Below are 16,796 nucleotides of genomic sequence, written 5' to 3' on the forward strand. Positions count from 1 at the left end.
AAGTGCTCTCTTCTAGTCCCAGATTTCTTGGAAGAAACAAACACACACACACCACAGGCTTCTTCCTACATTTTAAGATACTACACAGCAGGAGAGGAGATTGAGTGCTCACTTCATTACAAGTTATATTTATCATAACTGGCCTTCTTTGTTAAGCAGAAGTCCTTTAAGACAAGGATATCAGTAAGGAGCTATAATGTTTAATAGTGTTAAGTGATTTGCAAAAGAAAGGCCACCAAATTCTACCAATCAAAAAAAGGCAGCTATTCATCTCAGGCCTTACCTTTTCATTTCCTCCTACAGGTGTCTGCTCACAGGTCTCATGAATAAAGATTGTTCGTTTACTCTTTTGATAATCTGAGCATTACACTATGTTGACAAGTTGGGTCATCAGATCTTCAGGTTACCTGAAGAGTCTCTTGTTTAAAAATAACACAATTCATACTTGGTATAAATGACCCCAAAGGCCAGAATTGAAGCCAAAAGATGAAAAGCACAGAAATAAAAAAGACCATTTGTTAAATACCTGCTATGTGTCAGATGTTACATCAGATATTTTACATGCATATCTTTTCTCATTAATCACTCAAGATAATTGGTCACAGTAGATATCATTATCCAATTTTACATACGGGTATAAGAAACTAAGGTTGCCCAGGGAAGTGGGACTAGCATTGAGAGATGTAAGATTCAAATCCAGGCTTTTGTCCCACTTTCTTTCTAGTCCACTAAGCTCCTCCCAAGAATGTAACAGTAGACTTTGGGAGACAGTCTGTTCCCTGATCTGGGAAGTACTCAAGTCAGTGGCAGTTAACTGGTTACTGCAAAAGGGATTCAAGAACTAGAATGAGTTGGAAGACAGCAGTTCTACACTTTGAAAAATCTACAGTTTTTCTCCTCTTCTAAGTCTCTGACTCTGTAGTCATCTGAGGTGAGCTGAGTAATCAAAACAGGTCTCCTTCCCAGTCTGATCAAAACAATAAATTATTTCCTTGCTTACTGTGCCATACCATCAGGCCCCAGATTCATAAACTCTCCCCTACAGCTTTAGTCATATTGCCAGTAAGTAGACCCTTTCCACAGCTTTCTGTATTTCTTCTGAAATTCCAGAACAGTTAAACTCTCCTCCCAACTAATGCTTCCCAAGGAACCTTTGGCTGTAATAAATCCCTATGTTACTCCTAACATCACGTGGCCCTGTCAGAAATACAAGGGGATATAGGGGAGGGGGACAAAAAACCCAGGAATTTATTTATAAACAGATGTATTTTTCTTACATGTTTAAACTTCAGTCACTTTCTTTGTTTGATGCAATACACCTATAGAGATGCTTTTTCCATTGCTCAAAAAAGTTTCTAAACTTGACAATTTAGATGCCTTTTAGTGCTTCTGCCCTTTTTTGTTTCACATCTTCCACATTGGCAAAATGTTTCCCTTTGAGGGCTTTCTTCATTGGGGAAACAGAAAAAGAAGTCACTCAGGGCGAGATCAGGTGAATAGGGAGGGTGAGGCATGCTGTTTTTGGTCAAAAACTGCTGAACATTCAGTGTAGTGTGGACAGGTGCACTCGTAAATCATCCATCATGAAATAGGCAAATATGCTGAAAGAATCTCCACAAAAAAAAAAATTCACTGAAGTCGAATGCTGCCTCTCACAACAATGCTTAGCTAGTACATAGAGGCTGATGGGAATACTTACTTACCGGGAGAAGCCTGTACCACAAAGGGCCTGCCCTCCAAAAAATAATTCAATTTTTGGGGGGATCTCTCCTCATATTTGCTCCACTCATTCACCCTCTCATTCCTACACTGAATTTTGGGTAGTTAACATACATATGTGGCACCCCAAACACTTCATAGCACTATTTTTTTAAAAAAAGAACAAGACAGAATATAAACAAAAACAATCCTAGAAACCTGCCTGGTACTCCATTCACTTTCTTGCTTGAAACCATGGTGGAAGAATCTAGCACAAATCCATCCCACACAACAGCTCTTTCCACAAGCAATGCTCCCACAAATACTGACTGTCATTTTTGATTATGGCACCACACAGATGCTCAGCGAATTCACTTCCCCTTCCTGCTCCAATTTCTACACTGTTTCAACCTCTTCACATTTCTTCCTTCACTTGAACCATCATGTTTTCACATAAGATTTTCCTCTAGAAAGAATGACTGGCAATGAATCCCAGCCCACCTCATCCCTGAGTGGTTAATTCTGGCTCAGAAGCCCATTTTTACCATTGGAGTCTTCCACTTCTTCAGCTGGGGTAGTTTTTTGGGAGGAGTGATGGGCATGTGAAGAGAGAAGACTGACAATCCGTGGCCTGGGGAGGGTCAGGGCTTTTCCATGGACCTTGAGGGAGTGTTCCTTCAATTGGCTGATTGTCATGGTGGAAAATGAGCACCAGGAACACTTGTAGGCATGTTCACCTGGAAGAAGTTGGTGGCAAGGAACAAAACAGGAAAAAGAAGGGAAAAGGGTATAAAGCAGGGGTAGACATGAAATAACATGATTAATTCATGCTAGACATGCTTCTCAAGTCTCATATTCTGTGAACGAAACTTCAGAGACCCAACCACCTGTCCATTCTCATAACTATAATGCTCCTTTGGGATGGGAACTCTTCTATGAGCTCCGGAATCAAGTAAACTGGTCCATTTCATTATATACTCTACTTACAGGAGTAAGGCTATGAGTTGATTCCCCAATAAGGAGTGAAACCCAACTGTCTACGATACCTCCTTCAGAAAAATTTCCCAATCCCTCTTTTTCCCTCTACATTAGAAATAATCATGGTAGGCTTCCTTTTTATGAACCACAAAAAATAATATGTTTAATTCTTAGGTCAAAGGTCTACCAGTGGCTTTTCAAGCACAAAGTCACTCAGTGCAAGCTCTGCAGTGCTATTCTCGTTTCTGACTTGCTTGCTAACCATACACTTTCTCATCCCATACATCATATATAAATACACAAAGGGTGCCAACAAAATGTATATACATTTTAAGAAAGGAAAAAATTGTCTTAAAATTGTAATACTCAATAAAATGGATACAAGTCATGTATGACTTCTGCAATACAAGAGGTGCTCAAGGTGGTTGCCGTCAGTATTCAGACACTTCTGATTACGGCAAACGTCTCTTAAAAGGTGTATACATTTTTGAGGCACCCCTGGTATATGCATTTTGGACCAATTCACAAACCTCAGCATAAAACTCCATCTCTCTGTCTAGTTAGTGGTGCAGAAGTAGGTAAAAATAAATAATTTCTCTAACAAAGAAAGTTGTACATGTAAACACGAGAGGGGGGGTTGAATGTGTGTATCTCCAATAGTCTTCAATAAAGAGTGCATATAAGTAAAAATGAGTATCATTTTTTAAATTAATTTCATGCCACTGAAGTACAACAGAATTCACCATGACCAAATTAAGTTAGTATATGATTTACCTTTGCCATATTTTAGCTTTTACATGAATTACATTTTAAAAACTCATAGTGTGAAGTGAGCATGTTTATGTGGTTGGACAGATAAACACTGGTAAGATCCATTCAGAAAGCAATTTCCTTTTTAGTAATGATAAACTTAAGAAATGCTCATGTCTCCAACCCAATAATTCCATTTTTGAAAGTCTATATTAAGAAAATATCCTTTCATAAATAGAAAGCTTTACTTAGAAATATACATTATTTATGTTTGAAAAATATATGAAGTAAACTAAATGTACAACCATAAGGAAAAGATTAAGTAAATTTGGGCATATTCTTTTGATGAACTATCATTCCATTAAAATAAATTAATGAAGCATTTATAATAATATAGAATATAAAAATAAATAGAAAGGAAGATATATTTTAGATTACATTGTAATTATAATTGTTCAAAATAATTACAGAGAAAATAATTGAAAGAAAAAAATATATGTATATACATTTTTTTGAGTCGGGGTCTCATCCTGTTGCCCAGGCTGGAGTGCAGTGTCATGATCCACAGCTTCAACTTCCTGGGCTCAGGTGATCCTTCTGCCTGAGTTTCGCAAGTAGCTGGAACGGCAGGTATGCACCTCCATGCCCAGCTAATTTTTTTTTTTTTTTGAGTTGGAGTCTCACTGTGTTACCCAGGCTGGAGTGCAGTGGCACACTCACGGCCATCCCAATGTCGACCTATTGGGCTTTGGCAATTCTTCCACCTCAGCCTTCCAAGTAGCCAGAACTACAGGTGTGTGCTACCATGACCGGCTAATTTTTGATTTATTGTAGAGATGAAGTCTCACCAAGTTACTCAGGCTGGTCTCGAACCTGCGGGCTCAGGCAATCCACTCGCCTTGGCCACCCCAAGTACTGGGAGTACAGGCTGAGCCACCGAGGATGGCACTGGCTAATTTTCTTCTTCTTCTTTTTTTTTATATCTGGGGTCTTACTATATTGCCCAGGCTGGTCATGAACTCTTGGGCTCAAGTAATCTTCCTGCCTCACCTCGCAAAGTGCTGAAATTCAGGTGTGAGTCATTTCACCTGGCCTCAAAAATCATTTTCTATCTGAAGTATGGAAATGTATTAAGAACATTTCTTGAGAAATCAAACATAACTTGAGTTTTCTTTGTCTATTCAAGCTTCCTTAAGATTATAACTTTATTTCAGTTGGGAAGTCTCTTTAATGGATATAATAGTTTTCTGCAACTCTATTTGAAAGGCTGGGTAATTTAGAAATTTATTTAAAAACAAAACAGTTTAATTCTAATCTGTTAATAGCATTAATCAACAATGACAAGAGTTTTGTATTATTCTGGTTTGGGGTGATTTTCTTTCATTTCTCTTTACTAGATAAAAATAAAACAGAATATGCAACCTCTCAAGACTAAACTTATCCTTAAATGTGAAGCAAGATAATTATAATTTCACTCAATAAAAACCATTAGATTTCAGAATCAGAGAGTGCTGAAGAACTCATGCATCACCAACTCACCAGCATGAGCTTTGAGTATATGTGTTTTCAGCCTGCTGTTATAGGAGGACTTGAAGGAGCAGAGTTTGCATCGGAATGGTTTGTGGTGTCCGTGGTGTGTTTGCATATGGCGATCCAAACTTGATGTGGATAGAGAAAAAAGAAAAATGACAAGGTCAAAAATTGCACACATTTCCTCATTGTGCTTTTCCAGGAGTCCTACTTCTAAGCCGTTCAGAGCCCTTTTGTTTACTTTCCAATAATGGCATTTACCAAGTTAATTAATTAATTATCAAGAGTTATAATGCCTCTAAGAGGAGAGAAAGTTAAAGGGAGCGATCAAGAGACCTTTTTGGGCTATAGCAATGGCAATAGGTCATGTAAAACCTTTATTTTCCTTTTTCAGAGAACTAATAATTGGAAGAGTGTATCTTAAAAAAAAAAAGTTACAATATGGGTGAATTCTAGTTTATGCCAAGTCAGTGAAAATGCCTATCAATCAGTCCCCTAAATTATTCAAAAACAAGAATGGGAATTAGAGAAATTTAGCATTTAAAAGGAGCTGACTTTCTTTTTGAATTCTAATTCTACTTTCATCATGAACATTAGAGTGAGGAAGGGAGGTTTCAAAGTAGCTGACCTTCTCGCAATGGGCTGTCTTGTTTCCAGCGTCTATATTAACATGGAGGCACAGCACAAGTGTATTTAAAGGAGTCACGTGATCAAAATGCTGGTCATCTCTTCTGATAAACACAATCATGTTCGCTGTACATCGGTCTTCCAAAAGCAACTTATAAGGAAGTTATTTAACTATGATGAATCCCCAGTACTTCATAATAACTACTAGTCTAAAAAAAATAAATCTACCAAACAAGGTGTGGGAAAAAGTTCTAATTTGTATCAGTACTCCAGAAAACTAAATTTCATTCTAAATGAGTCTTATGGGAATGGTACAATTTACCATTTAAACATAAAATACCCTCTTCCTGAGTGCCAAAGCAACATTTTCAGTTGCCTCTGACCATCTACCTATGGATGCCCTTTAGCTATCTTAAACTCAACCTTTTCTAAACAAATCCATCAGTTTTTCCACAAAACAAATTGTCTTCTTCATTCCCTGGTTTCTGAAAATGACTCTACCATTCTGTCAGTCAACCAGACCAAAATTCTAGGTGCCATTTGTACTTTACTTTGTCCCTCTTCCCATGCAGTAAGTCAGTTTTTCTAAGTCATGCAGACCCTTCCCTCCAGCACTCTCTAACTTCTTGTATTAGCTACTATTACTGCTTCTCAGTTTCCTCCCCACCACCCATCTTTACTGTTCAACTCAAGAGCATGAGCTATGGAGTCAGACTGCCTGGGATAAAATTCCAGCTATTACTTATAAACCATGTGACCTCAGGCAAGTTACTTAAACTCCCTAAGCCTTACTTTGCTTATTATAAAATGGAGACAATAATGGGATCATCCCATATAGGACTTTTTTGAGAATGCAATGAGGTGATACTTGAAGACACTTAGTACAAGACACTTAGTACAGTGCCTAGCATACAGTGAACTGCAATAAATGTTAGCAATTTCAGATTCTTCCTTGTTCTAGTAATTTAAATTATAAAACACTATTTCCTAGTGATTAAAAACTCCAAATAGGGTCTCCATTCAAGTAGTCAGACTTTATCTTCTACTACTACTTTACATGTAACTTAAGGATTAAACTACACCACCAGTTAGGCCTCCAGTGAGCCTCACATTCTCTTCCTCAGTTTTTCCTCCACATCATGTCATTTCCAAACTATTCAAATCCTGTCTTCCTACTTTATGACTTGACTCAAATGCTCCTCACTCCTTAAAACCATGCTGACTCTTCCAAAGTGGATGTGTTATTTTCCTTTTTTGAAACTTCATAGTATTTTTCTGATTTTTTAGAAAAGACACATGCTTTCTTTTGTTGAGTCATTTGTATGTGTGCTTTATAAACCAACCCTAGACCCTAAATTCCCTAAGATCACAGATGGTGTTTTACTCAACTTTATGTTCCCCTAAAGCACTGTACCTAGCACAGGATATATTCACTTTTTCACAATTGTTGACTGAAGTTCTGCTTTGTGTCAGACAATGTGATAGATGCTGTTCAAGAAATACTTAATGAATTAAAGAGAACTCTACAAGTTTTATGCCAACATATGGATCTGATGACAAAGACTAGATAGTAGGGTCTATATGAGAATGAAGAGTTTGCAACCCACCCTAATCTCTGTACAAACGCTGTTTCCTCCTGCTTTTCAACAACCACCAACTGGCACTTTATCTTTTTTAAGAACCAAACAGTCCATCATTTATTTCTTAAAAATAAATGGCATGTCAGTCTTACAATCAGTCATCTTTATCCAAGACTGTCCAAATGCATTATTGAAAATTTACCTCTCTTTTAAAACGTTGAAAGAGAATGGCAACAAAAAGTTGTTCTTAGCACTACCCCTCTTTCCATGGCTCCCAAAAGCCTTATACACCTATCCCAAATTTATACTTTCAAAGCTGTGATGAGTGACAGGAAGTTCCCTCTCAACATCCCTGTATTTCAAGCCAGTCTATGGCATCCATAAACTTCTTTACCTTTCAAGGTCTTTTTAAAAATCGCAAGCGTTATTTCTTTGGTCACATGGGTTGACAGTCCTCATTTTACCTCTTCAGCAACTCAGTTTTCCAAATGGACTTTACTTCCTCAAATAATGATTGAGTTTTGGTTGAATGTCTAACAGATGCAATCAGTAAACTCATCTACTCCCTGTAGCTGAGTCTTCCCTTTGGGTAAATCAGTGATTCCTCCAATTCTCATTTTTAAAATTCCTGCATTTGCCACATTTAATGTTACCCGGTCAGTCTCTTGCTCTCAGCCCCATTTTACAGATGAGGTGACATGGCTGAAGGGAACATAGTGGCAGGGGTGAACTATGAGATGAACCTTCTTCCTCATCCAGCCTTCTCCTGCTCTAGCTTAACTGCCTTCCACTATGACACCTTCTCCCAGGAACCACTAGTGACCACCCAGTAACACTTACTTGTGCCTGAAAGCAGAAACAAAGGAGCAATACTGGCAGCTGTACTTGTCCTCACGGGTGAACATGGCCAGGGCCAGGTGGCTCCTCTCATGAGAACGCAGCCCCTGCATGGACATCAGGACTCTGTCACATTGACTGCAATGGTATCCCCCCGGCCGGGTTTCATCCTCCAACATTCCATCAAGCAAGCAGTGTTCACCATCCACCCGGCCCACCAGGGCACCACTGGCGTCTTTGGCTGCTTCCAATCCATCCAGGAACAAGTGGGCAGGGTCATCCGCCTCCTGCTAAGAGAACCACACACACACACATGCCCCACCAACAAAATAAATATCCATTGTCATTGCCCCCAGCTTTTCTCTTCTCCCGTCATTCTCCCAAACTCATCAGCATTTCCTGTCAAAGCTTCCTCCCCTGCCTCTCTAGCTCCCCTAGAGGGAGGGCAAGCCCAACTGCCATTCTTCATGCAGTGGTGTTGATTTTAGGGGAACATATCCGGACATAAGTTGTCACTGTTTGGGAAATGTGAGAGGAGCTTTCCCATGCTGAAGACAGTGCACTTACTTCTCCCCTATCTTCAAAAGAAAATCCAAATTGCAATCATCCTATTTAAATTGACATAAAATTGGGTTAGGGTTATGGCTCACAGAAAAGAGAGGAAGGAAGGAAGAGAGAAAAGCAGAATTGCATGGTCATCTAGGAGCCTTGGGCCATCATTTGGAAAAGAAGCAAAGCAAAAGATCCTGCTCTCTGACCCCCACCCTACAGAAGGTGACCCTAGACTAGAGCAGCCTGTTTTAAGTTGCCCATTTTTTGAGGTAGCTCCTTGGATTACTGATTACACAGGAAGAGCCACTCTGTCTCTCTCTCGTGATCCCAGGAAACAAGCCTGGGACATACCACAGTGGTGTGAGGAAGAAGGTGTCTGCTGCTGCCCCTGGGGTGCCACCATTCTGCCAAAAGACAGAAGGCTTCGGTCTTTGATGGAGAAAAGAGAGGCTTTACTTTTACACTAAATTGGCAAAGCAGGAGGCAAGATCAAGAAGGGCAGATGCCAACAATATATTCACATGTATCCAGAGAGAAAGGGCAGAACCCTGAAATGACTTCTGTGTTCATAAGTGATAAGTGCTTAGCAATATCCTAGATGGTGGTTCAGTTATTGAGACAGTGGCTGCTGTTAGGATTATGATGGGGGAAGAGGAAAAGCCCTTGTCAGCATCGTACTAACCAGGTCAAAGGGCTCTCAGGGTCAACTATGACTTGAAGACTTTAGTTTTAGATTTAAAGTCTCTTGCATTTCCCAGAGGCCCCAGCATAAGAAGTCAAAGACAGATTCTTGCGGGCTTTCTGCATCTTCAGCCAGATAAGAACAGTAAGAAGTCAGGAAGTAGGAGGAGCAGAAGATGATGGGAACAGGACCCACTTGATTTCTCTCAAGAGCTCGGGCAACTCGGAAGAGCGAAGACCTAATGGCACTAAACGCAGAATAGGTCGACCCGAAGCCTCCTAGACCGAGAATCCTGGACCTTCTGTTGCCACCAAACTATCCACGTGGAATGAAACGACATGGAAACTCGACCTTTCCCTGAACAGAAAGATGAGGAAGGTCCAACCTGCAAAGAAATCAAAACAATCCAAACCAATCCAAGCATAACTCAGGAATGCCCGCATTCTGAGATGCTCTTTCCTGAGCTGCATTAGGCAATGGGGTTAATAAGTAACTTGAATCGCTCACACACAAGAACGCTCATCCAGACCTTCCAGTTCTCACCTTCACAGCGGCTGACACAGCGGGGACATTGCCATACTGGACGTGCTTTCGGAGGTGATTGCAGATGGCTCGGAGCGTTGGGTGCACTTCCACACAGAATTTACACTTGTAGCCCACCACTTTCCTCTCCTTGATCTTTGGCACCTCTTCTAAGTGACCAAAAGGCTGGTAAAATACAGTGGTAGCCATCAGTACTCCGAGTCCTACCTCAATTGTCGGAATTCATTCTTGCAGTTTACTAGCATATTTTATTTTTAAAGCAGATTAGCAGGTTAAAAACCAAGTGAGATATAGGCGAGTATTTTTATATAACGGATTCGTCACAGTCATGGCACACGGCCTACTATGCAAAGTCTCTGGAACCCAAATATGTTACGGCTTGTGAGGAGAGAAGATTTCTGTGCAGAAGCTCATTGTCACTGCCACTAGTTATCTGGTTTTTCAAACCAGCTTCAACTACGCAGGTGGAACGTTGCACAGCTGCGCCATTAATGAACTTCTTGATTTAAAAAATCTACTCCTGGCGATGTTAGATTCATGTGGCAAACACTGAAGACCAAGATATGGCTGAGAAGTGCTAATGATACCAAGAGACAGCCCACACTGCCTTAGAAAAGAGCGAGCGTTGTGGTAAAACTAGGCTTCAGATAAGGCTACTTGGCAGAAAAACATACATAGAAACCACCCCAAACCTCCCCTGGGGAGCCATGGGAGGACTCAGAGGGAGGGAGGGAGGGGAACAGGATCATGGAGAGGGGTGAGCACAGAATGGGGGATAATCAAGCTCGAAATGTTTAATTGACTTATTGAGCTCTCTGGCAAGCTAAGTCACTAGAAGCCTGCAGCAGTTTGGCTGGCAACGAAGAAGTGCATGTGGGCACCAGTGATGAGAGGCCTCCTGGGGGAAGGGAAATCAAAACATATCCTTACCCTCTCTTGTTTGAAATCTGCAAAAGCACCATCTGCATATTTCTGCTTGCTCAAAAGCTGTTTCCTCCTCTCCTGACGTTTGGCACGCTTCTGGAATTCCTCATTGTGAATGTTCAAGTGTGAGGTCAGCTCGGCTGTGCTTTGCAGTTTGCTATCACAGTGCTTACACTGGTAGGCGGAGTTCTGCAAGCGGGGGCCGGTGCCCAGAATGACGAAGTCCCTCTTTAGGTCCCGACTGTGGTGGTCAGTGTAATGCATGCATAGCAGCTCCGCGGTGCTGAAGGACAGCTTGAAGCACTTGATGCAGCGGAACGGGAGCCACTCGATCTCCTGAGCTTCACCCTCCACCTCAGCTTTCTCGAAGCTGCCTCTCTCCTCTTCTTCCATCAGCACAGTCTTCTCGTGCTCGTCCGCGTAGACGGCGGTGAAGTAGCCCCCCAACTTGCTGGCATGCTGCTTCTTCGGGAACACCCCCGGGTGGCGCTTCATGTAATGGGACACGATACCCTTCTTGCTGAACGACTGGAAGGAGCACAAGGAACACTTTTTCTTCTCCACCGCCCGCCGGAGTTCCTCACTCAGCTGAGGGGAGTCGTCCTTGGGCGGTGATGGGATGATCACCTTGTTGGGCTTGTCGCTGATGGTCCTGGAGGCTGCCAGGCAATGGGTGTAATACGCATCAATGTCGTGGCGCTTCTGATAATGGGCTGCCAGTCCTTTGCGAATAGGGTTGGTGTAGGCACACAGGGCGCACTTGAAGAGATTGTTCTTGCCCTCTGGCTGGGCTCGGACGTTGTTGTGCTTGATGCGGTAATGCCTGGCAATCCCCTTCCTCGTGGAGCAGAAGTACTTGCAGAGCTGGCACCGGAACACAGTATGGGAGACCAGATGCGAGGTAGAGAAGTGAGACGTGGACACTGGCTCCTCTCCTACCTCCTCCTCGGTGATGCAGACTTGGGAGGGGCTCACTTCAGTGGTCATCTCTGGCTCGAGGGGGACTGGCAGCTTTGGGGGTGACTGGGAAAAGACATCAAATTCAGGCTGATTGTGATACTTCTCGTAGTGGATTTTGAGTTTCTCCAAAGTGCCATGTGTGTACGGACACAGTTTACACCGGTAAGCGCCATACCCTTGCTTGAAGATCCTGCTGGTCTCTTCCACATCGTTCTGGGAGATGTCGGCAGACTGCTCCACGTCGTGCACGAAGTCCTCGGCAGTCACCTTGATAGATGGGTGTCGCTTCTGGTAATGGGTCAGGACGCCATGGATGCGGGTGTTGATGTACGGGCAATGCCTGCATTTGTAGACGGCTCCGGGGTTGATGTCGATGTCCTGGGCAAAATCAGCAGCCTTCACTTTCATGCCAGGGTGCTTCTTCCCATAATGGGTGAGAAGACCATGCAGGTTGTTATACTCGGACTGGCATACCGTGCACTGGTACGGGGTGGAGGATATGGCAGGGTTGGCCGAAGCTAGCTGCATGCTCTTCTCGGGGGAAAGTCTGGCATCCTCTGGGCACTCAGCTTCCTGCTCCGGGAGCAGGGTGGACATACTGTTTTCGCAATTCATGGGGCCTGCCAAGTCTTCAGCTGAAAGAATGGGCTTCTCCACAGCATCTTTCTCCTTGATGATATCCAGGAGCACGGACTCGTCGCCATTCATGGCCCAGGGGTGGAATGCTTGGTAGTGATTGGTGATGTCCCAGATGGAGACGGCTTCAAAAACACAGTCCCTGCATCTGTAGGTTTTGGCTTCGGCTGTCATCGTGAGAGAGGGAGGGGATGGGTCTGGCCCCGCCCAGAGTTTGGTAGCCATGTAAGTATAATCAACATAATGCTCTGGATGCCTCCTTTGGTAATGCAGGAGCAAACCATTGGGCTCCATGTGGGAATAGATGCACCACTCGCAGTGGTAGCCAGCTTCTATCAAGCCATCTAGAAACGCCCAGCGCATGATGGACGTGACTGTGGCCTTCAGGGCAGGGTGGTCTTTCTTGATATGCTTCCTCAGTGCATAGAAGTAGGGGGAGGTGTATGAGCACTGCCTACATTTAAGTGCTCGGAGTTTCGTTTTGTCCCGCTCCACATTAGAGGGGGAGACAAGCAAGCAACTGGCAGGCTTCTTCTGGTTTCGGTCACAGAGACTTCGGATGGTGGCTGTATGCTGCCGGATCACGTCCGCGTTGGCCTTGAAGTCCCGGTGTTTCTTCTGGTAATGGATGAGGACACCTTTGACGGTCCGGTTCCCGTAATCACAGTGCTGGCAAAAGAACATCTCATTCTCCACAGGAGGGCCATCTCTCTCAGAGCTGCTTCGGTTCAGATGTTGTATGGGGGCGGGTGGCCGAGGGGAGCCGTGGGGCCCTTCGGCCCCTCTCATCATTGCAGCTGTGGGAGGAGCCTGTCTGATATATTTGGCAGTAACCTTTATTTCTGGGTGTCTTTTCTGGTAGTGGACAAGCACTCCCACAACTGACCGATTGCTGTAGGAGCAGTGTTTGCAGTAGTAAAGCTCAGTACTGAGGTCTGGTGGCGGGGGTTGTGGGGGGGGTGGGGAACCCATGTTGGACATTTTGGGAGACATTGGAGCACCCACCTCAAATGATAACTGAGAAAGGGCGGAGCCCCTGTCCACAGACACCATTCGCATGGTTTTCTGGATCCTAAAGTAGGAAGCCTTTTCTTCTGGGTGTTTCTTCTGATAATGAACCAAGACAGAATGCATGTTGGGGCTTGCAAACGAGCAAACATCACAATCATAAACGACTACGGTGTTGACTGAAGGGTCCTTCTGGTTTTCACATTCAGGAGAAAAGGTCTTGGAAGGAGTGTTTTTGTTAAACGTTGTTGGCATACCACCACCACGAGCCACGGGAGTGGAAGTCGCCATGTTCTTGGGAGCCGAATTCAGAATCTCCCTCAGAGTCTGGGATTCAGTATTCAGCCCTTCCTGCTGCTCCACGACATAGCTTGAAAATATCATTGCGTTGTTGATCTTCACCGTGGGATGCATTCTTTGGTAATGTGGCATCAGGCTTCTAACGTTTGGGCTCGTATATGAACAAAACCGACACCGGTAGATCAGGTCCGAATGGTCAAAGTTGAGTACATTCATGGCTTCTGGGTGGTGTTCGCCGTAATGCTGCTGAAGATCTTCAAAGTTGGTGTAATCAATGTAGCATTCCAGACACCTGTACACCGCACTGTGATCATTGGGGTCCAGGATGTACCTAAAGCTGAATTTAATGTATGGGTGCATTCGTTGGTAGTGAGTGCTAACACTCCGGGCAGATTTGTTGTTAAAGTCACAGTGTTTGCAATAGTAAAGCCTTCCAGAGTCACCAAAGTCTGTATTTTCATTATTGTGCTCAGTTCCATAGATAGGAGTTTGGGTATTCAGCAGAGCAGTATTGGAAACTTGGTGATCTTTCATGTTGGTCGAGGAGCCATAATAATCCTCTTCATCTTCAGAAAGGGTGAGCTCAATCTCGGCCCCATTGGTGGCATTGTAATCGTGGGTGACAGTTCTGAAGTTGGGCTCCTTCTGGGGCTCACTGGTATCTCTTGCCCAAATCTGTTGGGCTGAAAAAGAAGTGGGAACTTCCATGATGGTTTCTGTTGGCTCTTCCTCTCTGTCTAACTCAACCTCTATCTCCACTTCGTTGTCTTCCTCTTCCTCCTCATCATCCTCAACATTGATCACTGCATCTTCCTGCTGTTTTGTTTGGTTAATTTTGCTCTGCAGATTGCTTGCTATCTCGTCAATCCTAGTTCTCTTCTTCACGGGCGATAAATCGAGAGGAAAGTCACTAGCAAGCTTCCTAGAGGCCTTAGCTACAAAATTGTTCTTGGAGGACAACCCAAGAATTGAGGTCTGACTTTTCTTCACAGTGTTGCTGGAAGAGGGGTGGCTGTCTGTCTCATTTTCCAATGATAGGCTTGAGGGCTGCCCCTCGAATTTTGGCAAGTTGTCACAGAATGAATGTTTATGCTGCTGATGGACTCTTAGCCCTTTTAGAGTCGTGGTGGAGTAATTACACATGGTGCATTTGTAAGGGTGCAGGGGTGGGGCTTGCGTGGGAGGCTGTGGCGGCTGCGTGGGTGGTGGCTGTGGCTGTGGCTGGGGTGGCACCTGATGTGGTGGCTGCAGCTGTGGTGGCTGTGGCTGCTGCAGTGGCTGTGGCTGTGAGGGTGGTGGAGGAAGTGGCGGTGGTGGCTGTGGTGGCTGCTGTTGCTGCAAGGGATCCAACATGACACCTGACTTTCTACCATTGATACTCACGCTCTCGTAAGACACCATACCTTCATTCAGAGAGGAAGAAATACTTTCACTCTGGGAATTCACAGCATCCCAATCTGACGTTGTACCTGTGTGACACTGTTTGTGAGCGCCAAGTTTCAACGAGCTCTTGCAAGTAAATGGACATTCATCACATTTGTAGACAGCGGTCTTTCCAGATAAGTGAATGTTTTCTATGTGACGGGAGATGCTACGTCGATGCATGGTGAGGAAAGGACAAAAGGGGCACTGGAACCTATTCATGAATCTTCTAAATGGAATCCCCTTGGTCTCCAATAATTTATTGCCATCTGAGCCCATCAGCTGCTCTGCAGTCAGGCCTGATGCCTGGTGATCCATAGCATTTAAACCATTCTCACTGTCTATTTCATTTAACTCTTCATCAGAACTAGAGTCATTTAGCATGCTGTTAGTTTCCAGGTCAACAGAAGAATTGGTCATATCAGTCATTCCATAACGGGATCTCTCTGCCAAGGTAATGAGGCCGGAATTGTGAGGCGACTTAGGCTTCATCTGAGGGTAAGACATGGGTGAAAACTTGGAAGCTGAAGAATTGGGTCTCATGATGGAGTTGCCCATGGAGCCCCTGAAGTTGGAGACGTTAGTACTGGGTATTTCCCGGCTTGCAGCATTCATGGACATATAGGTGGAGTTGGAAGTGGGGCTGGGGGCACTCTTGCTCGGCACATCAGATAGATTAGTCCCTTCTTGTTGCTGTCTAAGACTGGAAAGGATCTTGACCATACTGCGGTGTTTCTTCATCATGTGGTCACACCAGCGTTCTCGGCGGGGCGTCTGGTAGCTGCACCACTCACAACAAAAGTTGCCTCGAGATTTGGTCAAAGGCTTCACCATGGATTCTAAGATGCTGCGCTCCACGACCTCTGCTGGCAGTTCTTTGCAGGGGTCCTGCAGGGATACGGGCGGAACCACGGGATCTGGCATCGGAGCAGGTACAGGTGGGGGAGCAGTGGTCTCCTTCAAATTGTTTTTGTGATACATCTTCTGATGCTTAATTATTCTTGCCCTCCTTGGTGACTTATACGTGCAAAACTGGCAAGAGAAGACCTTTCCAAATCCCTCATGCATCATGATATTATAATTTAAGGATCCTGGGACAGGGGGTCCTGCCGAACTCCCTTCAGCTTGGGCTCCATGGACCTTCCTAGTATGTTCTATGAGGAGGTTTTTTGACCTGAAGTAGCGTACGCAGAACTTGCATTGAAAAAACTTGTTTGTTGGTTTGGGATTCGCGGCAATATGCTGACCATAATATCCTGGACTGTGGCCATAGTAACTTCCAGTTCCCAAGGCAGTTGCATTTTGACCTGAAGAGAAAGGATAAGGAAAATGAGAAGAGAAAAGCAAAGCTAAAGAGAATTTAAAAATTCAATCATGCTAATCAGGACCATTATCAATTACTTGTCACCAATAAACAACACATTCAAGAGGCCTTAACGTCTCAAGATGAGGTCCTGAAGAGTATTCACAAAGCACTGGACAGGTGTAGTGGCTCACATCTATAACCCCACCACTTTGGGAGCCCATGGGTTTAAGACCAGCCCAGGCAACTTGGTGAGACCTCATGTCTACCATAAATCTAATTTGCCGGGCATGGTGATGCATGCCTGTAGTTCCAGCTACGTGGAAGGATGAGGTGGAAGAATCACCTGAGCCCAGCAGGCCAAGGCTGTGGTGGCCGTGAATGTGCCACTGCATTTAGCCTGGGCGACAGAGTGAGACTCCAACTCAAAAACATGAACAAAAACAAAGCATCAATGAACATAACG

At 44.0% G+C, this 16,796-nt stretch overlaps 1 protein-coding gene across 3 annotated transcripts in view; it reads right to left on the reverse strand.

Moving 5' to 3' along the window:
- Nucleotides 1-16,796, reverse strand: part of ZNF462 (zinc finger protein 462) — a 143,622-nt gene that overhangs the window by 72,363 nt on the left and 54,463 nt on the right. The window contains exons 3-7 of one of the 3 annotated variants that reach the window (XM_021714601.1): nucleotides 13,303-16,334; nucleotides 9,778-9,942; nucleotides 8,004-8,107; nucleotides 4,966-5,084; nucleotides 2,244-2,435 (exon numbers count right to left, since the gene is read on the reverse strand). In XM_021714601.1, coding sequence (XP_021570276.1) covers nucleotides 2,244-2,435; nucleotides 4,966-5,084; nucleotides 8,004-8,107; nucleotides 9,778-9,942; nucleotides 13,303-16,334 — 3,612 coding nt within the window. Of the gene's footprint in view, nucleotides 1-2,243; nucleotides 2,436-4,965; nucleotides 5,085-8,003; nucleotides 8,288-9,777; nucleotides 9,943-10,707; nucleotides 16,335-16,796 lie in introns of all 3 variants that reach the window. The other 2 variants (XM_008062285.2, XM_021714600.1) reach the window with 2 other exon arrangements.

This window comes from Carlito syrichta, unplaced genomic scaffold, assembly GCF_000164805.1.
Source record: "Carlito syrichta isolate Samal-C Ts95f unplaced genomic scaffold, Tarsius_syrichta-2.0.1 Scaffold305685, whole genome shotgun sequence".
NCBI classification, from domain to species: Eukaryota; Metazoa; Chordata; class Mammalia; order Primates; family Tarsiidae; genus Carlito; species Carlito syrichta.